Source organism: Globicephala melas, chromosome 20 (genome assembly GCF_963455315.2).
Source record: "Globicephala melas chromosome 20, mGloMel1.2, whole genome shotgun sequence".
NCBI lineage: Eukaryota > Metazoa > Chordata > Mammalia > Artiodactyla > Delphinidae > Globicephala > Globicephala melas.
The window spans coordinates 43,645,760-43,669,770 of record NC_083333.1 but is presented as its reverse complement, the minus strand read 5'-3'; the positions used below and the strand labels follow the sequence as shown (position 1 = coordinate 43,669,770).

The 24,011-nt window shown below is 37.8% G+C and overlaps 1 protein-coding gene across 1 annotated transcript in view; it reads left to right on the top strand.

Moving 5' to 3' along the window:
• The window catches only part of SKAP1 (src kinase associated phosphoprotein 1), a 276,251-nt gene that overhangs the window by 50,824 nt on the left and 201,416 nt on the right, over positions 1-24,011 (top strand). The window contains exon 3 of the mRNA XM_030839839.2: positions 11,741-11,766. Within this exon, the coding sequence (XP_030695699.1) occupies positions 11,741-11,766 (26 nt within the window). The remainder of the gene's footprint in view (positions 1-11,740; positions 11,767-24,011) is intronic.

Below are 24,011 nucleotides of genomic sequence, written 5' to 3'. Positions count from 1 at the left end.
AACAAATAGTCTTGGTCCTTTCCTTGTCCTGATGTTTGCCCACTGTCTTAAGTGCTTCCCTTTGGCCTGGCAACATCTGGAGACATTTCTGATGCTGGAGAATCCCTTGAAGTGGGACAGAACCACTGTCCTGGGATTGACTAGTTGTTGTGGTTGAACTGCTGGTGACCCCTGACCTGTATTGATACAGCAGTAGAACTGGTCACATAGTCATTAGCCTTTGGATCTAAATCACTTCCCTACTTTGTGATTTGGAAAATTGGATACCTTATGTAAGGGTTTAACTATGACTGCTGTAAGTACTGTACAAAGAAATAAATGGGAAAGAATGATATTTTAGTATAGAATCTTGTACAATTAGAAAAAAAAGTCAAGTTGAGGGCAAAATTTTAAAATGATTTCTGAATTTTTGTGTACATCTCAGTTCTTAACTGGAAGGAAGTGTACACTTAAGGATAGGAGGTTTTTTTCTTTTAATTTCAGTAATGCATTGTAGGTCTTAGAGTGGTTACCAGTAGAAGCCTGCTTTCTAAATTCTGTTTTTATATACTTATGCAAATTTTGGTGCAGTGTGAATGAGTGAAATAATATTATGTCTTTAATTAGAATTCTGTTGGTATTTTTCAATTAATCTGTGTCAGTAGCTTTAGCATTTGTATTAAATCATTTTCTTCATGAAAGCTTTTAATGAGGAAACAAATTGATAGTATTTATATATTGGATTCTTGCCACTGTGATGTGTGTTCGGTTGTATCTTTCGAAGTATACTTTTGCCGGTCATTTTGTAGTTAGCCTTTGAAGCCAGGCTTTGGGGAAAAAAATTCTTCATTTGGATGAAGGTTTTAGTTTAACGAAGTTTACTTATTTTTATCTTTCTCTTCTTCCTTTTCTTCCCTTCCTTTGATTTCTTTTTTCCCCCTCTTACCTTTGTGTGAATAATTTAGAGGAAAAGGAGGGTACCTCTCCCTATCTTATTTGGGATAAAATCCACACTCCATAGCATTGCTTAGAGAGCCTTGCCTTCTGCCTGCCTCTCCAACCTTATCTCCACCCCTCCCTGAAATGTACTCTGTGCTCTACTCATGCTGAACTCAGACAGCCCTTCTGCTTCTCACCTTTGTTCACTTATTTAGCAAGCTCTGTGCTACTGCCCCTTGAGGGCTCAGTAACATAGAGAGACAAGAAGCTTGTGGTGCAGTACACAGATGCTGCTGAGGGGAGTGCACATATGTGCTGGGGGGAGCACCTAACACAGGAGACTGAGCTGAGCCTTGAAGGACCATCAAGGGTTCACTAGGAGAGGAAGGGGCCTGAAGGGGAAAGTGTGCCGGCAGAGAGAGCTGCGACATGTAAGAGCAGAAGCGTGAGCAGAGCAGGGGAGGACCAGGGTGGGTAAGCCACTGAAGGATTTCAAGCAGGGGAATGTTGAGACTTGGCTTGCATGTTGTTAGGTTGTTAGAATAATGATGGTGCTAATGACATAACAGTTGAGATTTATTGAAGGCTGCCAGGTGCCAGGCCTAATGCTCAGTTCTTTGTGTGTATCATCTCAGTTAATCCTCCCAAGAACCATACGAGACAGGTATGGTTATTATTTATATTTTAAAGATGAGGAAACTGAGGCTGTAGATACAGTCTCACAGCTAGAAGATGAAGATGCTGGGACTCCAACCCAGACGTGTCTGCAGAGCCTTTGCTCTTCACGGTCACCGCTCTTCTTTCTCCATCAGCACTGGGGGGAATGGGTCAGAGAGGAGCAAGGTGGCAGGTAGACCACTTGGGACATGGTTGTATTGATCTGGGTGAGGCATATTGAGGACTTGAGTGAATTCAATGCCCATAGAGAGGGAGAGGAGATAGATTAAAAATATATGAAGGGAGTAGAGGCTCCGGGTCTTTGTGAATGACGGGATGTACATAAAATAGAGAAAGAGGTAAAGGATGATTCCTAAGTTTCAGTTGGATAGATGGAGTTGTCAGCCATTGAAACAGGGAACATGAGATAGGAGAGGTTTGGGACTTTTGGGATAAAGAACAGTCCTGAGAAGAAGAGTAGAATAATGATATCTCCTGTTTTGAATATTTTAATTGATTGTTAAAAGTATTTAATGTGTACAGACGTTATAGTCAAGTCTTTGGCCTTTGGTTTCTTCCCTGGCCAGCCCGAGCTCCATTGCGTGCCCCTCCAGTCTTCTCTTACTCTCTTGTCCTTTCATCCTACAAGCCTAGAAAAATTCTAACCTTGGATCAATTCACCTGTCCACTTTTCCTGATCTTATACCTGGGCAGGTAATCAGTGCTGGAGAAAAATTACACAGTTGGGCTGCCGCCACAGTAAATCTTAGTCTCCACCCTCAGCTCACCCCTTAATGATGCCTGACAGTTATTTCACATGCCCCATGGCAGCAACCTTTCCAATTTTCCTCAGTATTCTTCCCCCTCAAATCTTCAGCAGTCTTTACCTTATCATATCCCCTCTCACTCTTGCTTGACATCATAGCCTGTTTCACAAGATAAAACAAAAACTTTCAGGTTGGAACCCACTCAGAATCCTGACCTGCCCCCTCCTCAAACATGTCTGCTTTGGGCCTCTGCCACCTGCTCTGATGGGCCTGGCCCCCCTGCCTGGCCTCCCTCTGCATCCTGGGCCTGGCCTCTCGGTGACCCTTCTCACCCCGCTCCCCCCCCCCCGCCAGCCATCTTCCAATATCCAATCCCAGGTCCACCCCCAGCATCTTTCATCTCTAGGCAGTAAGATGGGTTCTGGAATTACCCAGACCTGGGTTCTTCTGGCCCCAATTTTTACCTTGTGTGTGTTTTGGGTCAGTCACACCACTTTTGCACAGTTTTGCATAATTCCAGCCAACTGGCCCACAGTTCAGGCTTTCTCTCCTCTCAGTTCCTCACAGAGTGTCTGGCAAATAGTGGAGATTTATTACTGTTTGAGAGTATTCATAACTTGAGATGTAAAGGGTATGTTGACATGTTAATGTTCACAAATCCACACTGCCTGGAGGAGCCCTAGGAACTAGTCCAGCTTAAAAAGTTTGTGCAACATTTGCTCTCAGGTGAATAAAGTGACCATGTTCATAACAAGAAAAATATCAAAGGAATTTTCAAATAAATATCATGTTTTTGAACCTGTTCCTGATTCTGCACAAGATAAACTGTGATAGCTCCACAATGTGGATGTTTAAACTCTCATGGTGCAATCAGATAACCTCTCCGTGCTTCGTTTTTCTCATCTGTAAAGTGAGGGGCCGGGTTAAATGACCTTCAATGTCCTTCCGGCTGTGAAATTCAATGAGTATATGGTCCTCAGTCACAGAGTCATACAGTTATCAGTTATTCATCAATCAGATAACTAAGAGTCTCAGTGGTCTAAGGGTAGCTATTAACCTGAAGCAAGCAAAAAATAAAACAAGTTAGGTTCTGGAATGAAGTTGGGTCATTTGTAGAGACGTGGATGGACCTAGAGAGTGTCATACAGAGTGAAGTAAGTCAGAAAGAAAAAGTAAATATCATATAATAACGCATATATGTGGAATCTAGAAAAATGGTAGAGGTGATCTTATTTGCAAAGCAGAAATAGAGACACAGACATAGAGAACAAATGTATGGATACCAAGGGGGAAAGGGGTGGAGTGGGAGGAATCCGGAGACTGGGATTGACACCTATACGTTATTGATACTATGTATAAAATAGACAACTGATGGGTACATACTGTATAGCACAGGGAACTCTACCTAATGCACTGTTGTAACCTACATGGGAGGGAAGTCCAAAAGGGACGGGATATCTGTGTGTGTGTGGCTGATTCATTTTGTTGTGCAGTGGAGGCTAACACGACATTGTAAAGCAACTATACTCCAATAAAAATTAATAAAACGAACAAACGAAAAAACAAATTAGTTCTAAGTATCAACCGTGACAAAAATGGCAGGGCAAGAGCTAAAGATAGTCCAGATTAAAATATGATAATCAGCTAGATTTCTTTGTATGTGAGTTCTACCTTGTTCTCTCTCAATACACACGTTTGGAACCAAAAGACATCTCTGACTTTCCTCCTGACTCTCCATTCCCAACCTGCCTCCACATCTGTTATCAAATCTCTTGTCCCTTCTTTTGCTCTCCAGCAGATTCCTAAACTGCTTCCCTCCTTTGCTCTCTCCCATCCAGGCTGCACACTTCTGCTGGATCTGATCACCGTGGACATTATACCCTAAAAACAAGCAAACCAACTCGCCCCTCAGTTGCTCCCTTTTATTTGCACAAAGAGAAAGAAACGTCAACTCTGACCTGACATTTAGGGTCTTTTATTTTGCCACAACATAGCTGGCTAGCATTTTTCTTTAATAGTTCATTAAGTTATACTTGGTTGTCTAGTACATGTAGGGTGTATGGGAATTGCATGGTCATAACAACCACAATTTGCAATGTTAATGCTAGAACACAGGGGAAGAAATATTAGAATGTAGGTTTCAGTGTTTCAGTGAAAGGGCATAATCATTTAGCTCCTGGATTTCTTACTTTTAATATCCAGAGTGGATGCTGGATTGACATAGCAGGGATTTCATGTAGTGATAGTGTTATAGAAGACTCTAGTGCTGAATAGGGTTTTATTGAATTAATTTACTTTATATTATTTATTTTTTATTGTCTGGGAATGGACTTCTAAAAAAATTTGTTTTAGTCATGGGTAATACTGTCAAATCAGATAATGTTGCTTGTTTTTTTATTCACCATACAATGCCAATGTTTATTAAATTACTTTATTTTCTCTATATACTAGAAAATGGGGATTACTTTTTTTTTTTACATCTTTATTGGAGTATAATTGCTTTACAATGGTGTGTTAGTTTCTGCTTTATAACGAAGTTCCCATATCTCTTCCCTCTTGCATCTCTCTCCCTCCCACCCTCCCTATCCCACCCCTCTAGGTGGTCACAAACCACCGAGCTGATCTCCCTGTGCTATGCGGCTGCTTCCCACTAGCTATCTACCTTACGTTTGGTAGTGTATGTATGTCCATGCCACTCTCTCGCTTTGTCACAGCTTACCCTTCCCCCTCGCCATATCCTCAAGTCCATTCTCTAGTAGGTCTGTGTCTTTATTCCTGTCTTACCCCTAGGTTCTTCATGACATTTTTTTTCTTAAATTCCATATATATGTGTTAGCATATGGTATTTGTCTTTCTCTTTCTGACTTACTTCACTCTGTATGACAGACTCTAGGTCCATCCACCTCATTACAAATAGCTCAATTTCATTTCTTTTTATGGCTGAGTAATATTCCATTGTATATATGTGCCACATCTTCTTTATCCATTCATCCGATGGTGGACACTTAGGTTGTTTCCATCTCTGGGCTATTGTAAATAGAGCTGCAATGAACATTTTGGTACATGACTACTTGTTTATTTTTAAATAAAAGTTTAATTGAGACCATTGTGTCTTGTAAGAGAACTTTGTGGTGCTGTCTTCTGGGGTTTCTAAAATTTGTGGATATAGACTCAAGATCACAGAAATATTAGCTCCCCGCAAAGGACCCAGGACTTTCTTATGACAGGTCCTTCTATTACTTGAGTTATGTGCTTATTGTCTGTTACCATAGTATTTATTTCCTGTCTTAGACTGACATCTCTTCATATGTAAGTTGTAAGTATCTCATATTTTGGACTAGATTGTAAGCTTCCTGTAGGCAGACACTAGGTTTTGGACTTCTGATGAATCGAAGGAACAGGGACTACAGGCGGCACCACTCCCAGAGACCTTCCCATTCTTGCCCAACTGTTTCTAAGGCTGGTATCCCACCCCTGGGTCCCAGTCCTCTGATGCCTCCACCAGAGACTTCCACTAGATGGTGCTCTTTTCCCATTTCTGTTCTTGGGTGTCATGCCCTATTACCCTTTGCCCCTTGCCCATTCCTTCTGCAAGATAGGAGATGGAACACTAGTAGGAGAAAGAGAATTAGAAATCAAGTGAATCTTCCCAAGTGAGAGAAGAGGTTATAGGAAATATCCAGTGCACAGACTATTAGTGTTGTTCAGAAAAGTCATTTCCTTGGGCGTAAATCAGTCTTTACCATGTGGCTCACTGCTCAAGGTCAATTACAAGGGTTGTCCTAGCCTTATTAACTTGCCGTTAAAGCCCAGGTGTCCATTTGAATTCTAAAATTCCATTTCTAATGCCAGGATAGCACTTCAGTTTTAGTCTTTGCAGTCTGTTTGGAGACAGCCATTACCAGAGAACAGAGATGGTCAAGAGGGAAATAGAGGTCTCTGGACACTGAGTATTGCAGATAGCCTATCCATTTAGAAGACACCACTGTTTTTGTGCAAAAAACTGAAGTTCAAATGTGGATATCTGTAAGTCATCAAGAAAAGATTTGATTTTTTTTAACAGGTGGTTTACCAAGACAGAGAATGTATGATAGGTTTTAAATTTCTGTAAGTCACAGGTAAAATAACACTTTTAATGCTTTAGTTGCAAAAAATTTTCATCTAGATGTTCTAGATTTATAACATTACAGATGTTGGCCTTTCTGCATAGCTAGGTTTATAATGCCATTGTAATCCTATGCATCTAACCCAGGGGGTCTTATCATTTTGGAGGCAGAGAGTTAGTCACATTTTTGGAAATCTGATGAAGTTTATGGACTCTTTTTCAAGAGAAAAGAAAACACATATTACTTTTCACCCATAATTTTAAGGAGTTCATGAATCTCCTCAAGCTCAAATAGTTGAGTCCATAGTTGACTCCAAATTAAAGACCTCTGAGCTGATTACTCCCTGATACTAGGCTGTCTGACATAACAATTATACCTTCTCTTAATACTAGATTTGTTTTCTATATTACAGCCAATAGAAATGCAGTTAATATGAAATTTAAGAGCTTGGGCTCTGGAACCAAGCAGTCCTGGATACAGATCTTGGTTCTGCCACTTAATAGCTACATGATCCTGGTCGATTTGTTTGACATTCCTGAGTCTTAGTTTCCTCATCTGTAAAATGGGGATAATAATAGTACTGACCTCATAGGATTATGATGAAGATTAAATAAAATAATACATGTAAAATGTATACTTAGCAAATACCTAGCGTATCTTACTTGCTGAATAAGTTGTTTTACTATAATTCGGAAATGGAATTATTTTTCCTTCTTAGATATTTCCAGTAACATGAGGATAGTTACAGTTGTCTTACCTACTTCACCAGGATTTATCTAATTAGCTAGCTGAGTGGGCAAAGCTCTGAGTATTTTAATCTCAATAACCATGTTTATTGGTTAGCTCCATGGTCAAGAATTTGACACCCACCCTGAAACCCCAAACTAATGATTAAAAGTCAATAGCCTCGGCTTCCCTGGTGGCGCAGTGGTTGAGAGTCCGCCTGCCGATGCAGGGGACGTGGGTTCGTGCCCCGGTCCGGGAGGATCCCACATGCCGCGGAGCGGCTGGGCCCGTGAGCCATGGCCGCTGAGCCTGCATGTCCGGAGCCTCTTGCTCCGCAATGGGAGAGGCCCACGTACCGCAAAAAAAAAAAAAAAAAAAAATGTCAATAGCCTCATTTTTAGGAGAAATCTAATATTCTGTGAATCTTGAGTGGCAAACTAGAACAGTATGATTGCAATTTGAAAGATACTGAAGTATAATCTTAGATGGACCATATCTATTTCAGTCACCATTTCATCCGTGGCACCAGAGCAAAGCATATAGAAGACATAAAATAAATATTTGTTGACTGAGTGACTGAATTCTGTTACCATAATAAAATGTCTTTAGAGAAAGAATTCATTTTGCTGAGTGTTTTTAAGTTAGATTGTATTTTCAAAACTTTCCTCTTTTTAAAAATTTTTTTAATTCTTTTGGCTGTGCCGCATGGCACGTGGGATCTTAGTTCCCTGAACAGGGATGAACCCGCACCCCCCTGCAGTGGAAGCGCGGAGTCTTAACCACTGGACCGCCAGGGAAGTCCCAAAACTTAATTTCTTGTTACAGTTCCTGTTCTGCAACTAGTCGCTAGGATTCGAAACTCGTCTGCCTTGATTACTAGCTTTGAAACCATGGGCAAGTTATCTCACCTCTTGAGGCCTTGGTTTCCTCATTTATAAAATGGTCATAATAACAGGGTTAGAGTGTGGAGGAAGTGAGTTAATATAAGAGAAGTGCTTAAAACAGTGCCCAACAATATGTTTAAAAAATCTTAGCATTATTATTATCATACTATTACTACTGCTGCTACAGCTGCAGCTGTTCATCAAGACCTCCTCAATATTGTGAGTTCATTTTATATTTACTGCACTTTTCCTTAAACTAAAGTTCAATTAAAACCTCTTTAATTAAAAAAACCACAAATAGCAGATTTTGTTTTGCATGTAATGTAACCCTAAATTTTCAAGACTTTATTCTGTGCCGTAGACTAAACGCTGTGAAATCTTGTTCTTCCATTTTCATTTTTGGAGGCACAAGTTAAGATGGATTTATTGTGACTGAATGTGAAGATCATCGTCATCAATATGGTTGCCGCATTTTCTCTCTGCTCATTCTGTACTCATCTTTTTCAAGTTCCAAATATCATTTGCATGGACCTGGTGACGCTGAGTATGGATATTGCAGAGGAGTGATAGCTTCCCTTTCATATTGAAGCTGAAGCTTCAAAGAGAAGATTAAAGAAGTGTTTGTTCATCTATCTGCTCAGCCCTGATAGGAAATTCTTAGAGGCTTTTAGGATAAACACAACTCTGTGTGTGTTTGCATGCTTTTTCTTCTATATACTTCTATTGTGGTCTTTGTATTTTGGTTTAAAATTTCTACTTTCAGACTTGTTGGAGTCTCTGGTTAAGGCATAATTGTTTGCAGAGTGAAGGATGAGAATTAGAAGATGTTGGCAGGATTTGACTAATGCCTCCTAAAGAGTGTAGAATTCTCTAGTGTGGAATCATCTTTCCAGAGAATGTGATGAAGGCCATCCATAGGATATATTTAACAAGACAAGATCAAGACCTCAAATGTGTCCAGCAGAGAATAATACATGGCACTCTCCAGTGAGGGATGAGATTGCTCACCTTTTGGCCTTGCTTTTTAGAAGTATCCTCTGTGAGCTGTGGGATAGGGGTGTGTGTGTGTGCGCGCGCGCGCGTGCGCGTGCACAGACTTTCTTTAGGGTTGTTACATAATTAATAGTTAAAATAAGAAGAGAGGGAAAAGAGGTAGGTTATCAGGATAGTTTTATACCTCTTGAGAAAGAAGGGAACTAACATTCCACTTTATGTCATTCCACATCAAGTTCTACATATGATTTTTATAGACAGAAATATTTAATTACAGTATCATCAAGAATAAAGCAGATTCTGCTATTTAACGTCAGCTAGATAGACCTGGCACTTCACTGGATTAAATTTAATTTATCTGTTAAATTTAATTCTTTCTCCATAATCAGCCTTCTTAAGATGTAACTACTATTGGGAGAAGCAATACTTAGTATGTGTGAACATATAACATCTTCTTAACTAACAAGAGAAACCAGGAAACCAGGACACTTTACAGTAGGTAGAGAAGGGAACTGAAAATATGTGTGAGAGTTGGAGTGGGGATTATGGGGGGAGCAGATAAAAGAAGAGACGGAGATCATTAGTAACATTTTATCTATTTAACAATTTGCCATGAGTTGGCCCTTTAACTGCCAGGGCATGGCTAAGTTTTTTTCTGGGTCAATAAATGAAAACAACATTTGTTAGCAAAGTTCTTTCTGTTGCCATTATTAACATTTTGGAAAGAGGAGTGCACACGTACAATTTGCACACGCTAACACCCTGATTTCTATTTATATTGAATAAGAGTTTGGGTAATGATTGGAATCGGGGGCCAAGGCAATGCCTTGAAAGAAGATGGAAAAATAGGAACAGAAGATGGAAAATTGGTCACCTTTGATAATTTGCTTGATTAGCTGTGTTTTACAGACAAGAGTTTTATGGAAAACTTTTCACAGTGGCCAGGTTCAGTGGGAAGCTGCACTGTCTGCTAGGTGGAGATTAACCCATCATACTAATATAAACAAATTATTTAAGTTACAGACAGTTTCAACTTACATATGCCCTTAACTCAACATGGATGCCCTTTCCCCCAGACGTTGCACCTTTACATTTCCCACCCATCTTTTTCTTATCCCCTCTCCCCTTTTCCACTGAAGATGTCAAAGCTGTTCTGAACTTTCCCTGCCCTCTAACCCAAGCATCTTACATTCCTTTACCTGATTGCTAGCCCAGAACTGTTCTGAGAAAGAACAGGAACAAGAAAAGTCAATCGCAAGGTTTCTTCACCTTCTCTTCCTCAACTCTGCTTATTTCCCACAAATTCACCTCTGGATTATGGCAACACACTCCCCGCATATCTCCTTCCTCTCCATTTTCTGAATTTTTATCTTATAAAGAAATAACCTAGGTGCTCACTGGGCTGGTGTTCCTCCCTAAAGTAGCCACACCTTATTTCAGTCATGTATGTACTGGAAGACACACCATTATCACCAATGTATTACCGTTTTCCTAATCTTTTTTTGGATTATGAATCTTTTTAAGAATTTGATAAAAGCTGTGGACTCTCTCCTTAGGGAAAAATGCTTTTATACACATGTACACTCCTGGGAAGTCAAGATGAGGATAGAAAAATTTTCTTTCTATTTAGAGACATAGAGGTCACTATGTTCATAGCAAGAATTCATGTGTGGTGACTGTAAGCAAGATTGGAGTCTGATGAGGAGTGAGTGGGAGGTGAGGAAATAAGGAGAAACTATGACAACACTTTTGAAAATTTCACTGTGATGTGAAGGGAAAAGGACAGCAGATGGAGGGATATGAAGGGGGTGAGGGAAGGTTTGCTTTATTTTTCTATGATCATAAATGCTTATGGATAGGGCCACACTGAGAGGAAGAGGTTGAATTTATACAAGAGAAAATCGATATAGAATCATGTAAGGTCCCTGTGAAGGCGGGAGGAAATGGAATCCAAAGTGAGATAGGCTTCTGTGGGTAGCCACTGTATACAGCATCGCTTCTGTCGGGGGAAAGCAATTTAGATTTCAAATAAGTGACTTACAGACGATCCTTGCTGCTACTGCCATTTCATTTGGTTTAAGACTTCAAGGGTTGTCGGTTTTGCCGATCATTTCTCAAAATAAAAGAGAGATAGAATGACAGAGTGGACTGCAAGAGCCCCAGTCTTGGCTCAGACACTAAAACATTAAGTAACCTTGAATCAGTTGTCACACTTCACCTGTAAAATTAAGAATTTAGGCTAGAAGGTATTTGGGGGTGTGTTGGGGGGGTGTTTTAGTTGTCATAACAACTGGGGGTGCCACTGGTTTTTGGTGCCCAGGACCAGTGATGCTGATTGTCTTGTAGTACACAGGACAGGTTGTCACAACAAGGCGTTTTCTTGCTCAAAGCCTGCAGAGCTCCTTATGAGAAACCCTGGACCATGGTTAGGTAACATTTTAGGACCTTTCCAGCTCTCAAGTCAAGCTTACATAAGGTAGTATAACGAGTTAAATGTCCCTTTCAAGCCTTTAAGTATCTTTCGAATCTCAGGGACAGCCCTTTGGTTTTTCGTAGAGTAGGTAGTGCCTTTGGCTAGTTACTGACTATTTAGGAAGCTTTTTGGACTGGGTGCTATAGCTACCATATGCCAACCAAGATTGAGAAATACAAGTTTGGCTCATCTCCATTCTTTTTCCTTTTATTTCAGGTACTTTTGGAATTTTCAACCCCAAGGTGAGTCCTCTCTGACCGTTTATGGTTTTATACTAAAAATGTGTAGATGGTATTGTTTACTTCTGCATCTTCTAAATAAGCTTCTCCATAGAGTGGCATCAGCCATTTCTGAGGAAAGTTAGTGGAGTGTTTAATTAACCTTCACGCTGCTGGGCCCCCCTGCCCTGCTTTTTAGCAACAAGGGGCCCTGATACTTCTGCCTTCTGAATGGGTTAGTGCTAGATTATTTTATAGGACCAAAGCTTTAATATGCTTTTATTCCTTGACCTTAGTTAGATGCCAACAGGATCCACTGGCATTCAAATAAAATGGTGGCCGAGTCCATAATAAAAGCCTTGGGAGGGCCCCAACTCAGCTAATCCTTCGTTTGCTCCAGAAATAAATTCCAGTGTGTTACCTCCTCGATCATAGTGCTCTTCTACACAGGCCGCCTGTCTGGCAACAGGAAAATGTCAGAAATGGAGTAGCATTGAAATTCCCACTAGAACAGTGTTATCACATTTTAATATGAGCCTCACTGCAGCCTCAGTGCCTCTAATTGCTTTCAAACCATTGTTTTCCTGCTTTTGCTGGATAAACCCAGCATCTGGCATGATTCTAAAAAGTACAACAGACAGCTGTGTGCAAAATTGAAAAAAAAAAAAAGGAATAGAGCACATTTTTAAAAGGTTCAAAATTGAAATTTTTTTCTGAATTCAGTTTGAGGGGTTGTCTTTAAAGTATATGCATTCTTTATTTTTAGTACACTGGTTGAGAATGTCAGAAACATCATTCTGAATATTAATTATCTCAACTTGTTATAAATGGGAGATTTTTATCTTCTCAGAAAATCACAGAGAGTTTTAGATTAAACTTGAAAATCTAAAATAGCTTTATGAACTATTTTGCTCTATAACATTTTTTAACCAATTGCAAACTTTTCCAACATTTTTTATTCTCAACATTGTCAGTGTATCCAGTCTCAGTGAGCAGTGATACCTTAAAAAATTCAAACTGTGAGTAATGATACGAATTTTATTAAAGTTTAAACTTTCCTAGCTCATTCTTTCAAGTCTATATAAGGTTTTCTTTAAAAGCAAGTTTTAGGGCTTCCCTGGTGGCGCAGTGGTTGAGAGTCCGCCTGCCGATGCGGGGGACACTGGTTCGTGCCCCAGTCCGGGAAGATCCCACATCCCACATCCCACATGCCACGGAGCGGCTGAGCCCATGAGCCCATGAGCCATGGCCGCTGAGGCTGCATGTCCGGAGCCTGTGCTCCGCAATGGGAGAGGCCACAACAATGAGAGGCCCACGTACCGAAAAAAAAAATTTAAAAAAAAGCAAATTTTAAGGAATAAAAAAACTTTTAAAGCTTTTAAACTCTTGTAAATTAAAGTCATAGCATTTATAATATTTTAAATAATGTGATATAGTGTTACTATATATCTCACTGTCCTGAAGCATTTATGGCTGAAAACATAGATTGAGAATGGAGAATTTTATGTAATAATGTGGCAGTTTGCTTTGCAAAGTGTGAAATATGTTATTCAAGGAATGGCCCTATAGTTCAGTGTTTAACAGATGTTAACCAAAATCCAGGGGGGCAGAACATGAATGTGAACTGGCAGAAATGAACGGAACTGTGAAGGTAGAATTTCTTACCTAAAGGAGAAATGAAGAATTAGTGTCAGAGATGTGGTATAGTAATGTGTTGAGAAGAGAAAATAATTTTGGAGCTTAACACAAGGGACTGTGTGGCGCTAAAAAGACAAAGGACACATCTTACCAAATTCTTCTAATAGTGGTACTGTAGTCATCTTCCATCATAGGGCAACTTCTACACAGTCTTTCTCTCTTAGAAAGAGAGCAGAGGTAGAGCAGCCAAGGGGACAATTGAAAAGAGTTTATTTAGAGCAGAAAACTAAATTTACTTCTTGACAATGATTGGATATCTGTAGCAAATTCTTCGCTCATTTGGAAGTAAATGTAAGGAAAGATCAAATAGTAAAACCCATATTTATGTGTCTTGCCCCCAGCTTTGCTCCTCCCCCTAAGACATTTTCTGGGGATAGAAGAGGAAGGAGTATCTTTTACCTGGCCCTTCTGAGCAGATCTTAGCAGATTGTTTGCTTTTGAAATGTAGGGTGGGTGAGAGCAGTAGCAGGTCTATATAAGGTACTACAGGACAATTTAGAATTATGAAAAGAATAGGAATATGTAAGAAGGAGAAGAGATGGCAGGAGGATTTTAAGAGCCCTGGAAGACTAGGTAGTATTGGGAAGAAAGTGAGAAAGGACAGAAATGGTGGCCCCATACTTTCCTAGCATTTTTATCTATGGCAGGATCCTTGTGCAGGAAGATGATGGGATGAATTTGATTAACTCTGTTCATTTGCCTAAATACACATTTGTGTTCTTCAGGATATTTGGACCAGAGCCTGGTGCCCAGAAGGAAAATAGTCCTTAATTATAAAAGATCTCTTATTTATTAATCTCTTTATTAGCACACATTTAAACATCTGCTTATATAAGTGATGAGTTGTCATAATGTGCGGCAAAGGTAACCTTTAAAGAAAGATGCTTGGGAGAGGGGACTGCCTAGACCTAGAGAAGGATTTCCAGCAAAATGTTTCTTATCCATCATTCCATTCAATCCCAGGTTTAATGTGATGGAGGAGTGATCATTGAATAGTATTAGGGAGAGTTTTGTCCCTGTTCTGGAGAAGAAACATGGCATGGTAGAAAGAACATGGACATTGAGGGCTGACAGACCTGAGCTCAAATCTCACCTGTACCATTTAGCTAAAGGTTATGTGAACTTAGTAAGTTGCTTCATTTCTATGAACCCTGGCTTCCTTATCTATAAAATGAGGATGTGCCAGACATTGTGCTAAGTACTTTACATGCATTATCTTATTTAACCCTTAGAACAGCCCTATGAAATAGGTACTGTTAATATACCCATTTGATAGATGTGGGTACTGAGGCGTAGAGTAGTTAAGAGAATTGCTCAAGACCATTCCCCTCAAGGATTCTAACTTGGTCAGTCTGACTTCATAGTATATACTCTTTTTAGAAAAAATAGCAGCTTTATTGAGATATAATTCACATGCCAAAAAATTCACCCTTTATAAGTGCACATCAGTGGTTTTTAGTCTGATCACCGAGTTGTGCAACCATCACCATTATCTAATTTCAGAACGTTTTCATCACCCCAATAAGAAACGACATGCTCATTAATAGTTCCAGAGCCCAATATCTTCGTTGCTGTATTTTACTGTCTCATTGCAGGGTTGTCATGAGGACTGGTAGTAATATGTTTAAGCCCTAGCACGGTACCTGGACATGGTGTAGTTTCTGTTTATGGTTGTGTTGTTGGTAATTCTTTCCCTCATATTTTCACCTAAATTGTCTTATTGGTCTACTGTCAACTTCCTGAGTGAAGTTCATTTAAAAATAATGAAACAGGAAAAAATATATATATAATCCAAATAATTTATTACTTTAATGTAGAAAGAACGTAAATGAAAGGGTTCTTTTAATGGGCTCAAGTACAATTGTAAAACATGGGAAAGGCTTTTTATTTTTTAATAAGATTGAGATTCCTTTGATAATTCAAGTCCTGCTTACTTTGAGAACTTTTTCTCTACTTAAATTCACTTAAAGTTACAAAGAAAATTCATTGGAATCTTTGCCATGGAACTTTTACCATTTCGGCAATCAGATATTCAAAACACGATATTAGTCGAATTTCTAAACAACAATATTAGTTTTACCTTCTCTGTGGTAACCTAAATGGGAAGGAAATCCGAAAATGAGGGGATATATGTATACATATAGCTGATTCACTTCGCTGGACAACAGAAACTAACACAACATTGTAAAGCAACTATATCCCAATTTTAAAAAAAAAAAGGTTTTTTTCAAGTTTAGTGTTTTGTGAAGGAAAGAGCATGAGCTTTGAAATCAGACCTGAATTCGAATCCCAGCTCTTCTACTAACAAGCTTTGTGAGCTATGACAAGTTACATAACCTCCTCATCTACAAAATCTTGCTAATAGTATCTACTTCGCACTTATTGTGAGTTGTAATGAATTTTAATGAGATGATGAACTCATGAGGAGTGCTTGCCACTTGGTAGGCACTTCCTGAAGTGGTAGCAAGTATTATGTTTATGTTTCAAAGTAGGATTCTGCAAGTAAATCCATGTGTGGAACTTGGGTAATATATATTTCACATATCTTTCCATAAAATTCATCCATTCCAGCTTAATCCTGGTGTAGGGCCATTTAACTCACCATGTATATATTTGTGAGATTTTGCATTTAAAGGATGTGTGCAGACTTTTTATTAGTAGGCACTTTGGAGGTTAGATTTATGAGCCTATTGCTCTGTAACGTCTGAGGCATGTTGAATCGAAGCATAGATGTCACCTTCTCGTCTCTTACTATCACATACTTGGAGCATGTAGTTATGACAACTACAAGAAGCAAGCCATTAAAGCAGCAAAGAAACACCATCTTAGCACTAAAAAAAGGATAGAAAGGTTTCCCTTTGAAGTTGAAGAGAAGTGTTTTTGAATTAATGGAGTGTACAGTGATTTTACTGTTTTATTTATGAAAATACTCTTTGCCTTCATGCCAAAAGGTTTTAGCGCAGTCATAAGTAGGATTTACACAAAGAAACACAGCCAAAATTTATGACGTGTTTGCAAATGTAAGAAAAAGTCTGAATTTACAATATTTGTAATTTACTGTTAAGTATCTTTCTATCACTATTCCTGGAATGCTAATATTTTATAAACACAAGTGTTGGTTATGAACCTAGAATATCCTAACCTATACTACTTTTTAAAAAGAAATCTTCCAGAATGTTTTCCATGTCTTTTGGGGATTTAATAGGGGGAAATGTACACAGGATGAATGCTCCTGCCTTTGGCTTTAGCCCAAACTTTTAGCATCAACAATCTTGACAGCTGCTTTTGTGACTTGACTTCCTTTGGACCTTTTTCCCCCTTTATTTATTTGCTACATTTTATACAAATTAATCTGTAGAAGGTAGACATATACACACACACTGTTTTTGAAATTAATTACTGACTTTGATACCTCTTCAAATATTTTACTTCCTATACATCTACTGGTTGGGTTTTTTAAAGAGTGGAATAATGCAATGATGCATTTTAAAATTAATGCACTGTTTGGCAACTACTGTCAAAGAGAGTTTTTTTTAAAAAATAAAAGAACTTTTTTTCTTTTTAACATTAAAATTTTCTAAGATTTTTATGTCCTTTGTAAATGTCCTATCCTAGGATATAAGATCTTGAGACATAAGAAAAAGAACTGACTTTCATGCAGGCAAAAGAAGAAATCATTTGAATCAGATGCTGCTGCCTTCTGTATTCCCTACACAATATATTATACACAAGGATGTTCATTTGTAGCATTGTTTGGAATAGCAAAGACTCCAAACAGCCTAAATGTTCAGCAATAGGGGACTAGTTAAAAAAAGTATGTTACATGCATTTAATGGAGTGCTGCATAGAGATTAAAGGAATATATATGTGTATCATGGAGCTGTCTCCAAGGCATATTGTTAAATGAAGAGGGCAATTTGGACAGTGTACTGTGTACAGTGTACACACATGCGTGTACGTGTGCTTGCTTTTTGTGTGTGTGTAGGCTTTTTTTGGAAGGATATACATGAATCTAACAGTGGTAGTCCTGTTGAGGGGGGTATCAGTGTGAGTACAGAGAGAATCTTCATTATTTATATCTTTTGGTACTATTTGAATTTCCACCATGTGCATGAATTATTTTTTTTTGACTAAAAGTTAGTTAAAATAAAAGCGAGATGAATCTATTTGTGCTGATATGAAGCAACCTCCAAGATAAATAATTAGGAGGAAAAGCAGGATACAGAACAGGACAGATGCTACCATTTGTTTTAAAAAAAGACATACTGCCCTCACAGACACTTCTTACATTTAGATAGAAAATTCATGGAATACCCAAGAAACATAACAATGGTTGCTCCTGGAGAGAAGAACCAAGAGAAGGGAGGGAAGATGAGCTTTCATTATTACATGCCTTCTTACAATGTTTGAAATTTTTGCTCTGGGCACACTTAACTTTTTTATTTAATAAAGCTTACTGTAGTTAACAATATTGTATTGTGTATTTGAAAGTTGCTAAGAGAGTAGATCTTAAAAGTTCTCATCATAAGAAAAAAATTGTAGCTATGTGAGGTGATGGATGTTGACTAAACTTACAGTCTTGGAGGGGGGAGTCTTTTCTGTTAATATATTTTCAATTCATTAAAGGATATGGAAAATCCAAAAAATTCTTCTCAATATATACGTGTATTAAATCACTATGCTGTACATCTAAAACTAATAAAATATGTTAATTACATATCAATAAAACCGGGATGAAAAAGAAGCGTACCAAAAAAACTTGATTTAACACGGTAGCTTTTTTTCAGTATATTCATAATTTGGTAGTTTATACCCATTCATGCTTTTTCCTTCTTATTTATTTTTATATATGAATTTATAGGCAAGATCCTGATGATGATATAAAATAGCAGCATTCTCTGTTGTTTTGTGTTTGGGAACCAGTAGGTGTGTTGAGTTAACTTAGCACTTATAAGTGAATTTTAAAATAAATAATAAAACAGCATCATATAATACCCATGGTAATGATAAAGAATACCTTTTTTGCCCTATCTTAGTCTTTCTTTTTTCCATATGTGCTAATTAAAAGTTCATAGAACTTCTGGCCCTTGTCATTATGTAGATGGCAAAGAAAATAAAGTAATTGATAAATTTAATGACTGCTTTAAGTTTATTCGATTAGGCTGGAAACTTTTGTTGAGGAAAAAAACTTATAAACTGTTTCTTTTAGATAGAATTATTCCTGGACCAATACAAAAAATCAGGTAAAGAGTACAGTTCCTGAACATAGAATCTTGGCATAAGAATTAATTTACCTCAAGAATTGTGCCTCTAATGAATTTTCATGTGTTGGACACAAAGTATTGAGAGAAATGTCTGGTTAATTTGAATACAAAATTTTGGGTGTTTCTGCTTAAAACTCTTTGTGAATAAGCCCTTAGACCTGAAACCCAGTGAATTTGTTTGATATTTGGAGACTAAAAAAGGTGATGGTTAAGCCCAATTCTGTTACAAAGCATTTCACTGTGCTTCCCATCAGCACATACTTCTCTTGGAAACTCATTTAATAGTTATTGTTTACTGGGCTCTGTCCTACTAAAACAGTAAAGGAACTGTTAAGTTATGTACAAGGGGATTTATATGATGTGTAAAATAAAGATAATAAAGATTCCAATCACGGCTAACTCTTGTGAGGCAAAGAGTGGAAGAACCAATCTTAACACACACTTGCCAGCTTAGAAAGTTCTTGATCATAGTTCATCTCTAAAAGGTATTTTCCTAAACGTACAAAGTGATACCACTTACTTTCCTTAAGATTAGTGCAGTTTCCTTGTTAGTGGTACCCCAATAAAGAAGGAAAAATAAATTTTAAATATAAGGAGATACTTTTCCATGTGAAACTTCTGTTCCAAAAGGGACCAACATTGAACAGAACTGTTGATGGTGAGAGGTTTTGGTTGTTGATGTTGTCGTTAACACACGTGTTGTTTTCATACGTGAACAGGAGTTCCTATGCGTGGGGCACGGGGAGGCCAAATCTTGTCACCCTTTGCCATTCCAGCTTTAGTGGTATTGGAGGTCTATATTACTCACAAAGAAAACCCACTTTTTCTTCAGTGTGTTAGAAGCTGTTTCACATTTTCAGGCCTGCTTATCTTACCCATAATCCACTCTTTATTATATGTCGTTTTACTTTTACTTCTTGGTCTCTTGTAAAAACTTTTCTTATATCTACCTGTAGCCTGTAGATCATGTCGTCCCATTCTTCTTTAGCAGAAGATATTGGAATCCAACTGGCCTTATAGTTTCTCTCAAGAAGAAGTAATGTAAACTGATTGGGATATGATAGATCCTAGTATGCATCAGGACAGGAAGTGGGTGCTAAGGCCTACTACAATTTGTTGTTTGGGAGAAAGAAAAAGAGTGGAAGAGAAAGATAAACCAATAGTAATAAAATTGCTGCATTCCTGGCTAATTACATATTTTTGAAGCATTTTCCTACTGTGAGACTTAAGCATGATGGTGCCAGAAAGGAAATGCATTCTACAACTAGGCCAGGTCAAAGCTATATTTGGGTGCAGAACATGTTGGCTCACTTTCTATGAAGCAGCATCAAAATACCCAGGAGCCAATAAAATCACACAGAATGTGCTGGAAAAAAATTCAACATATTGATCTGACTAAACCCACAGTGTTGTGTTAAATTTTGTTAGCATGAGTTTCATGCTAAAAAGTGGTATTTTTAAAAAATCACTGCAACAATGCTAGTATAGTACATTTGAACCTATGAATTGGACCAGCTCCTTCTTGACCAAATCATTGACCACATTTGACTTTCTCTATTAGTTCCATGCCTAATGTGACTACAGTATTCCTACTGCTTATAATAATTTATACTTTTGATTATAGTTCATTACCTTACTGAAATAAAAAAATACTAATTAATAGCACATGCCATAAATTCAAGTCACTGGCTGCCATTCAGTATGCTTTGCCTTTGAGTAATGATTGTCATTTATAAAGCATGCAGATTTGGAGACTGTACAGCTCAGTGGATTAGAACAAGAGCTTAGCAATCAGACAAGGTGGTGTCAAATCCTGGCACTGCCACTTATGAGTCACTTGTATGACTTTGGGTAAGTTGTTTAATCTCTGTGTCTCAATTTCTTTCTCTGAAACTTTGGGTTAATAATATATAACTAATAATATATCACAGGATTATTTTGAGGATTAAATGAGATAGGACATAAAGAGTCTTGACCTAAAGCCTATAACCGGTAAGAGCTTAGTAAGCTATTGTATTTTTATTATTACTATAGCTGCTTTCTCCTGTAAGTCAAAACATGTTGAAAATTCAGTTGAATAGCTTCATAGTAAGACTTAAACACTGAGAATACAGTGGAAAACAGAATGATGAACTAATAATTCCAGGTTAAGATTGCCTGGTTGCCATATAATAAATGCATTCATTTTACAGTGTATTTATCTACATACTACCAAATACCTAGGTTTACATGTTTTGAATTCTGTCAAAATCATACTACTATTGGAAATATTCTAACTCAGCAGGTTCCATTTTAGTAGCAGTTGAACAATAACAGTGGTAAATGGAATGTGTTACTGTAAAGCCGGAATGATGGCTGACAGGCTGTAATTTGCTTTATGAAGTGTGCGTTGTCACATATACAATTATCTGGCTTATATTTGTTGCTGTCAGCCCTCCAGTTTGTTAATGTCCAGAAGTTATGCCTTTATGTGAAACTTAAGAAGGGTTAACAATCTCAGCATTTTCCTGCGGAGGGGAGGGGAAGGAGCAGGGGGATTCACACAGTGGCTACCCTTTTTTTTTCCTTTTTTGAGGAACTAGGGTGATGCTACACACTGCAGCCCACCCTACTGGTCAAAATGAAAAACTGCATCATAAATAATCTTTTTTTTTTTTTTAAAGGAGGGAGAAAAAATGAACTTTTCCGTTGGCTCCCCTGGGCATTTTCCTGTCCAGCTCACCACTGAAAGATGTAATTCATTTTGGAAATATTATTAAACTATGCTGCCCTTTTTGTTGTTGAATTCACAGGTGTTGTAGTGATTGTGCTCTAAGCATCCAATCAATTTGATTTCATTTCTTATCATTTAGACTGTGCTGTCTCTGCAAATGAGATCCCTAAAGGTTCTTAAGAAGTCTGTTACTCTTTGCGTGATTATACAATTAGTAAACAGTATCCTAAGCTAAAAACTGAGTCATAAGCGCAACTTATTTCTTGTACATTCAAGATCTAGTTAGAGCAAATTTTCAGAAGAATGATAAGTGGAAACTTTCTTTGCCTGGCCCATCATTTGTTCTGTAGACTTAATGACATTCAGTACTATTATACTCACTGCCAGGGCCTTGGGAAAAAAAAGAATATTTATACATTGAGTTATGGCTAGGTGTAGGAGACAAAAAAAAAAGATGGGCAAGAAGTCAGACTGTCTAGAACAGAGAAGAATTTGAGACCTTCACTATACATGGATTAATCACAAGAACTAACCACGCAAATCCAAATGGATATTTAGAAATCGGTGAAGCCTCTAACATGTTCTGTGGGAAACGCCATACATTTTCTAATGCATGAGTATGTGCAAAATGGTTATCTAATTTATAAAGGAAGTGTTGACAGAACTTTAGCTTTGGTGTTACAAATGTGCTCCATACTGTGTTTACATGTGAATAACATTTCACATATGTACTCAGTATATTTCTTAGATTGGTGTTATATTCAATAACTTAGATGAATGGTTATAATAAGGAATAATAAGCTGCAGTTTTACTAATCTTACCTTAGTTCAGCTTTGGAAACTGCACTACTAGGAAATTGGTCCATGAAAATCTGGCAATATTCATGCTATCAAGCATGAAAACTACCTGGATTTGGATCAGGGACCTTTATTTATAGCATTTTATTTAGGATTTATTAGTTTAAAGAAGGAGCTTTGTGTCTCATGGGTTCTTAAATATTAAATAGAGTCAGAAGTCATGTGTTCCCTTCTAATGGCAGCAATAAAAACAAAAACAAAGAAAAAGCAGACAATTTTACATTAATTTAAATTTCCTTATATTATCCAAAGATAACTTGGTGAAGTAATAGCAAACCCTAGAAAATTTTCAGCCATGCCATGTAAACAGTTGGTTGCAGATGTGAATAAAGTGTTTACAATATAGCTTATAATTAATTAGAAGAAAAGTGTTGATGACTTCATACTAACAAAAAACCACATTGATCCTTTACAAATTGAATAAGCAAACATATATTTATATGTTTTATCTATTTGTTATTCTTATTTTGTATGCTTAAACTGCTTTCTGTCTTTTTTTCATTTTTTTCTCATTTCTAAGTAAAATCATCATTATGGCCTGTTTTTGTCCCTAAAAAGTACCTGCAAGTTCAGAATCAGATGGGTTTGCTCTGAGTCAAAATAGTTACAAGGGGAACATCATCATGGTTCATTTTCCCCCCTGTTTTGTTCGGAATTGAATTAGGAAATGAAAGTTTTTAGCAGTTTAATTCACTTCTCCATAAAGTTTATGAAGCAGCAACAGCTGGTTGAATCCATGACAGAAAAAGCCAACTTCTAGTGGCTAAGCTATTGTTTCAGAATTAAGGGAGAAAACTCATTAGCTGTTAATGAAAACACAGAAAAAAACAAATAGCACAGAAACCCTAGCAAATAATTACCTTACACCTGACACAAAGCTGCTTTATCTTTCTGCTCCAACCCTCAGAAATTCCCAACTTATCACTCTATGGAGCATGAATGAAATTGAGTTTGACTCTAAGGAAAGAACAATAGAGAAATCATCCTCCTCGTAGGCCCCTCAGCATGATATTCAATGGAGAATCTGCCACTGAATATACTAAGGGGTGTATCTAGTACCCAATTCTTATGACACTTAGGATAGAGGAGCAAACGACCAGCTAATAGCAGGTGAACCCTTGATATAGTTCCCCCAGATCTTGTTTAGAAATACAAAAGGAAGGGACTGGAGGTAGTGGATGTGATTAATGGAGATATTGTGTGTTAGTATATATATCTGGATAGAAATATATTGATTCTGAGCAAGTTGCAACGGGAAAGTGTGTCTCTAGTGGCAAGGGGTCTTGCTTGTGAGAAAGCCACTCAGAGCAGATGGAATTCTAAGCCCTAATTGTAGAGCTGCTGAGTGGAAATGTCTGTCACTATATTTTGTGATCATTTATGTCTGATCCCACTGGACTATGGTTGTGGCCACTTGGAACTGCGATTATAAGATCCATAGATGAAACCAGAGATCACTTGAGATTATGTTTTAAGGAAAAATGATGTTCTAAACTTCAACAAATCCAAAATGACCACAGTAATTGCTGGTTCTTCCATAAAATTTTTCACCCATGCATCTTGAGTAGCTGTAATCATTTTAATTACACGGGAGTGTCTATTTATACAGTGTCACAGGCTTTTTTTCTGTGTGTGCCCAAGGGAGTTGGGCCACTTGATAAGACACTGAAAACACTTATAGCAACATTTCCATCACCGGGAACTAATTACACTTGGATGTAAAACATATTTTTAAA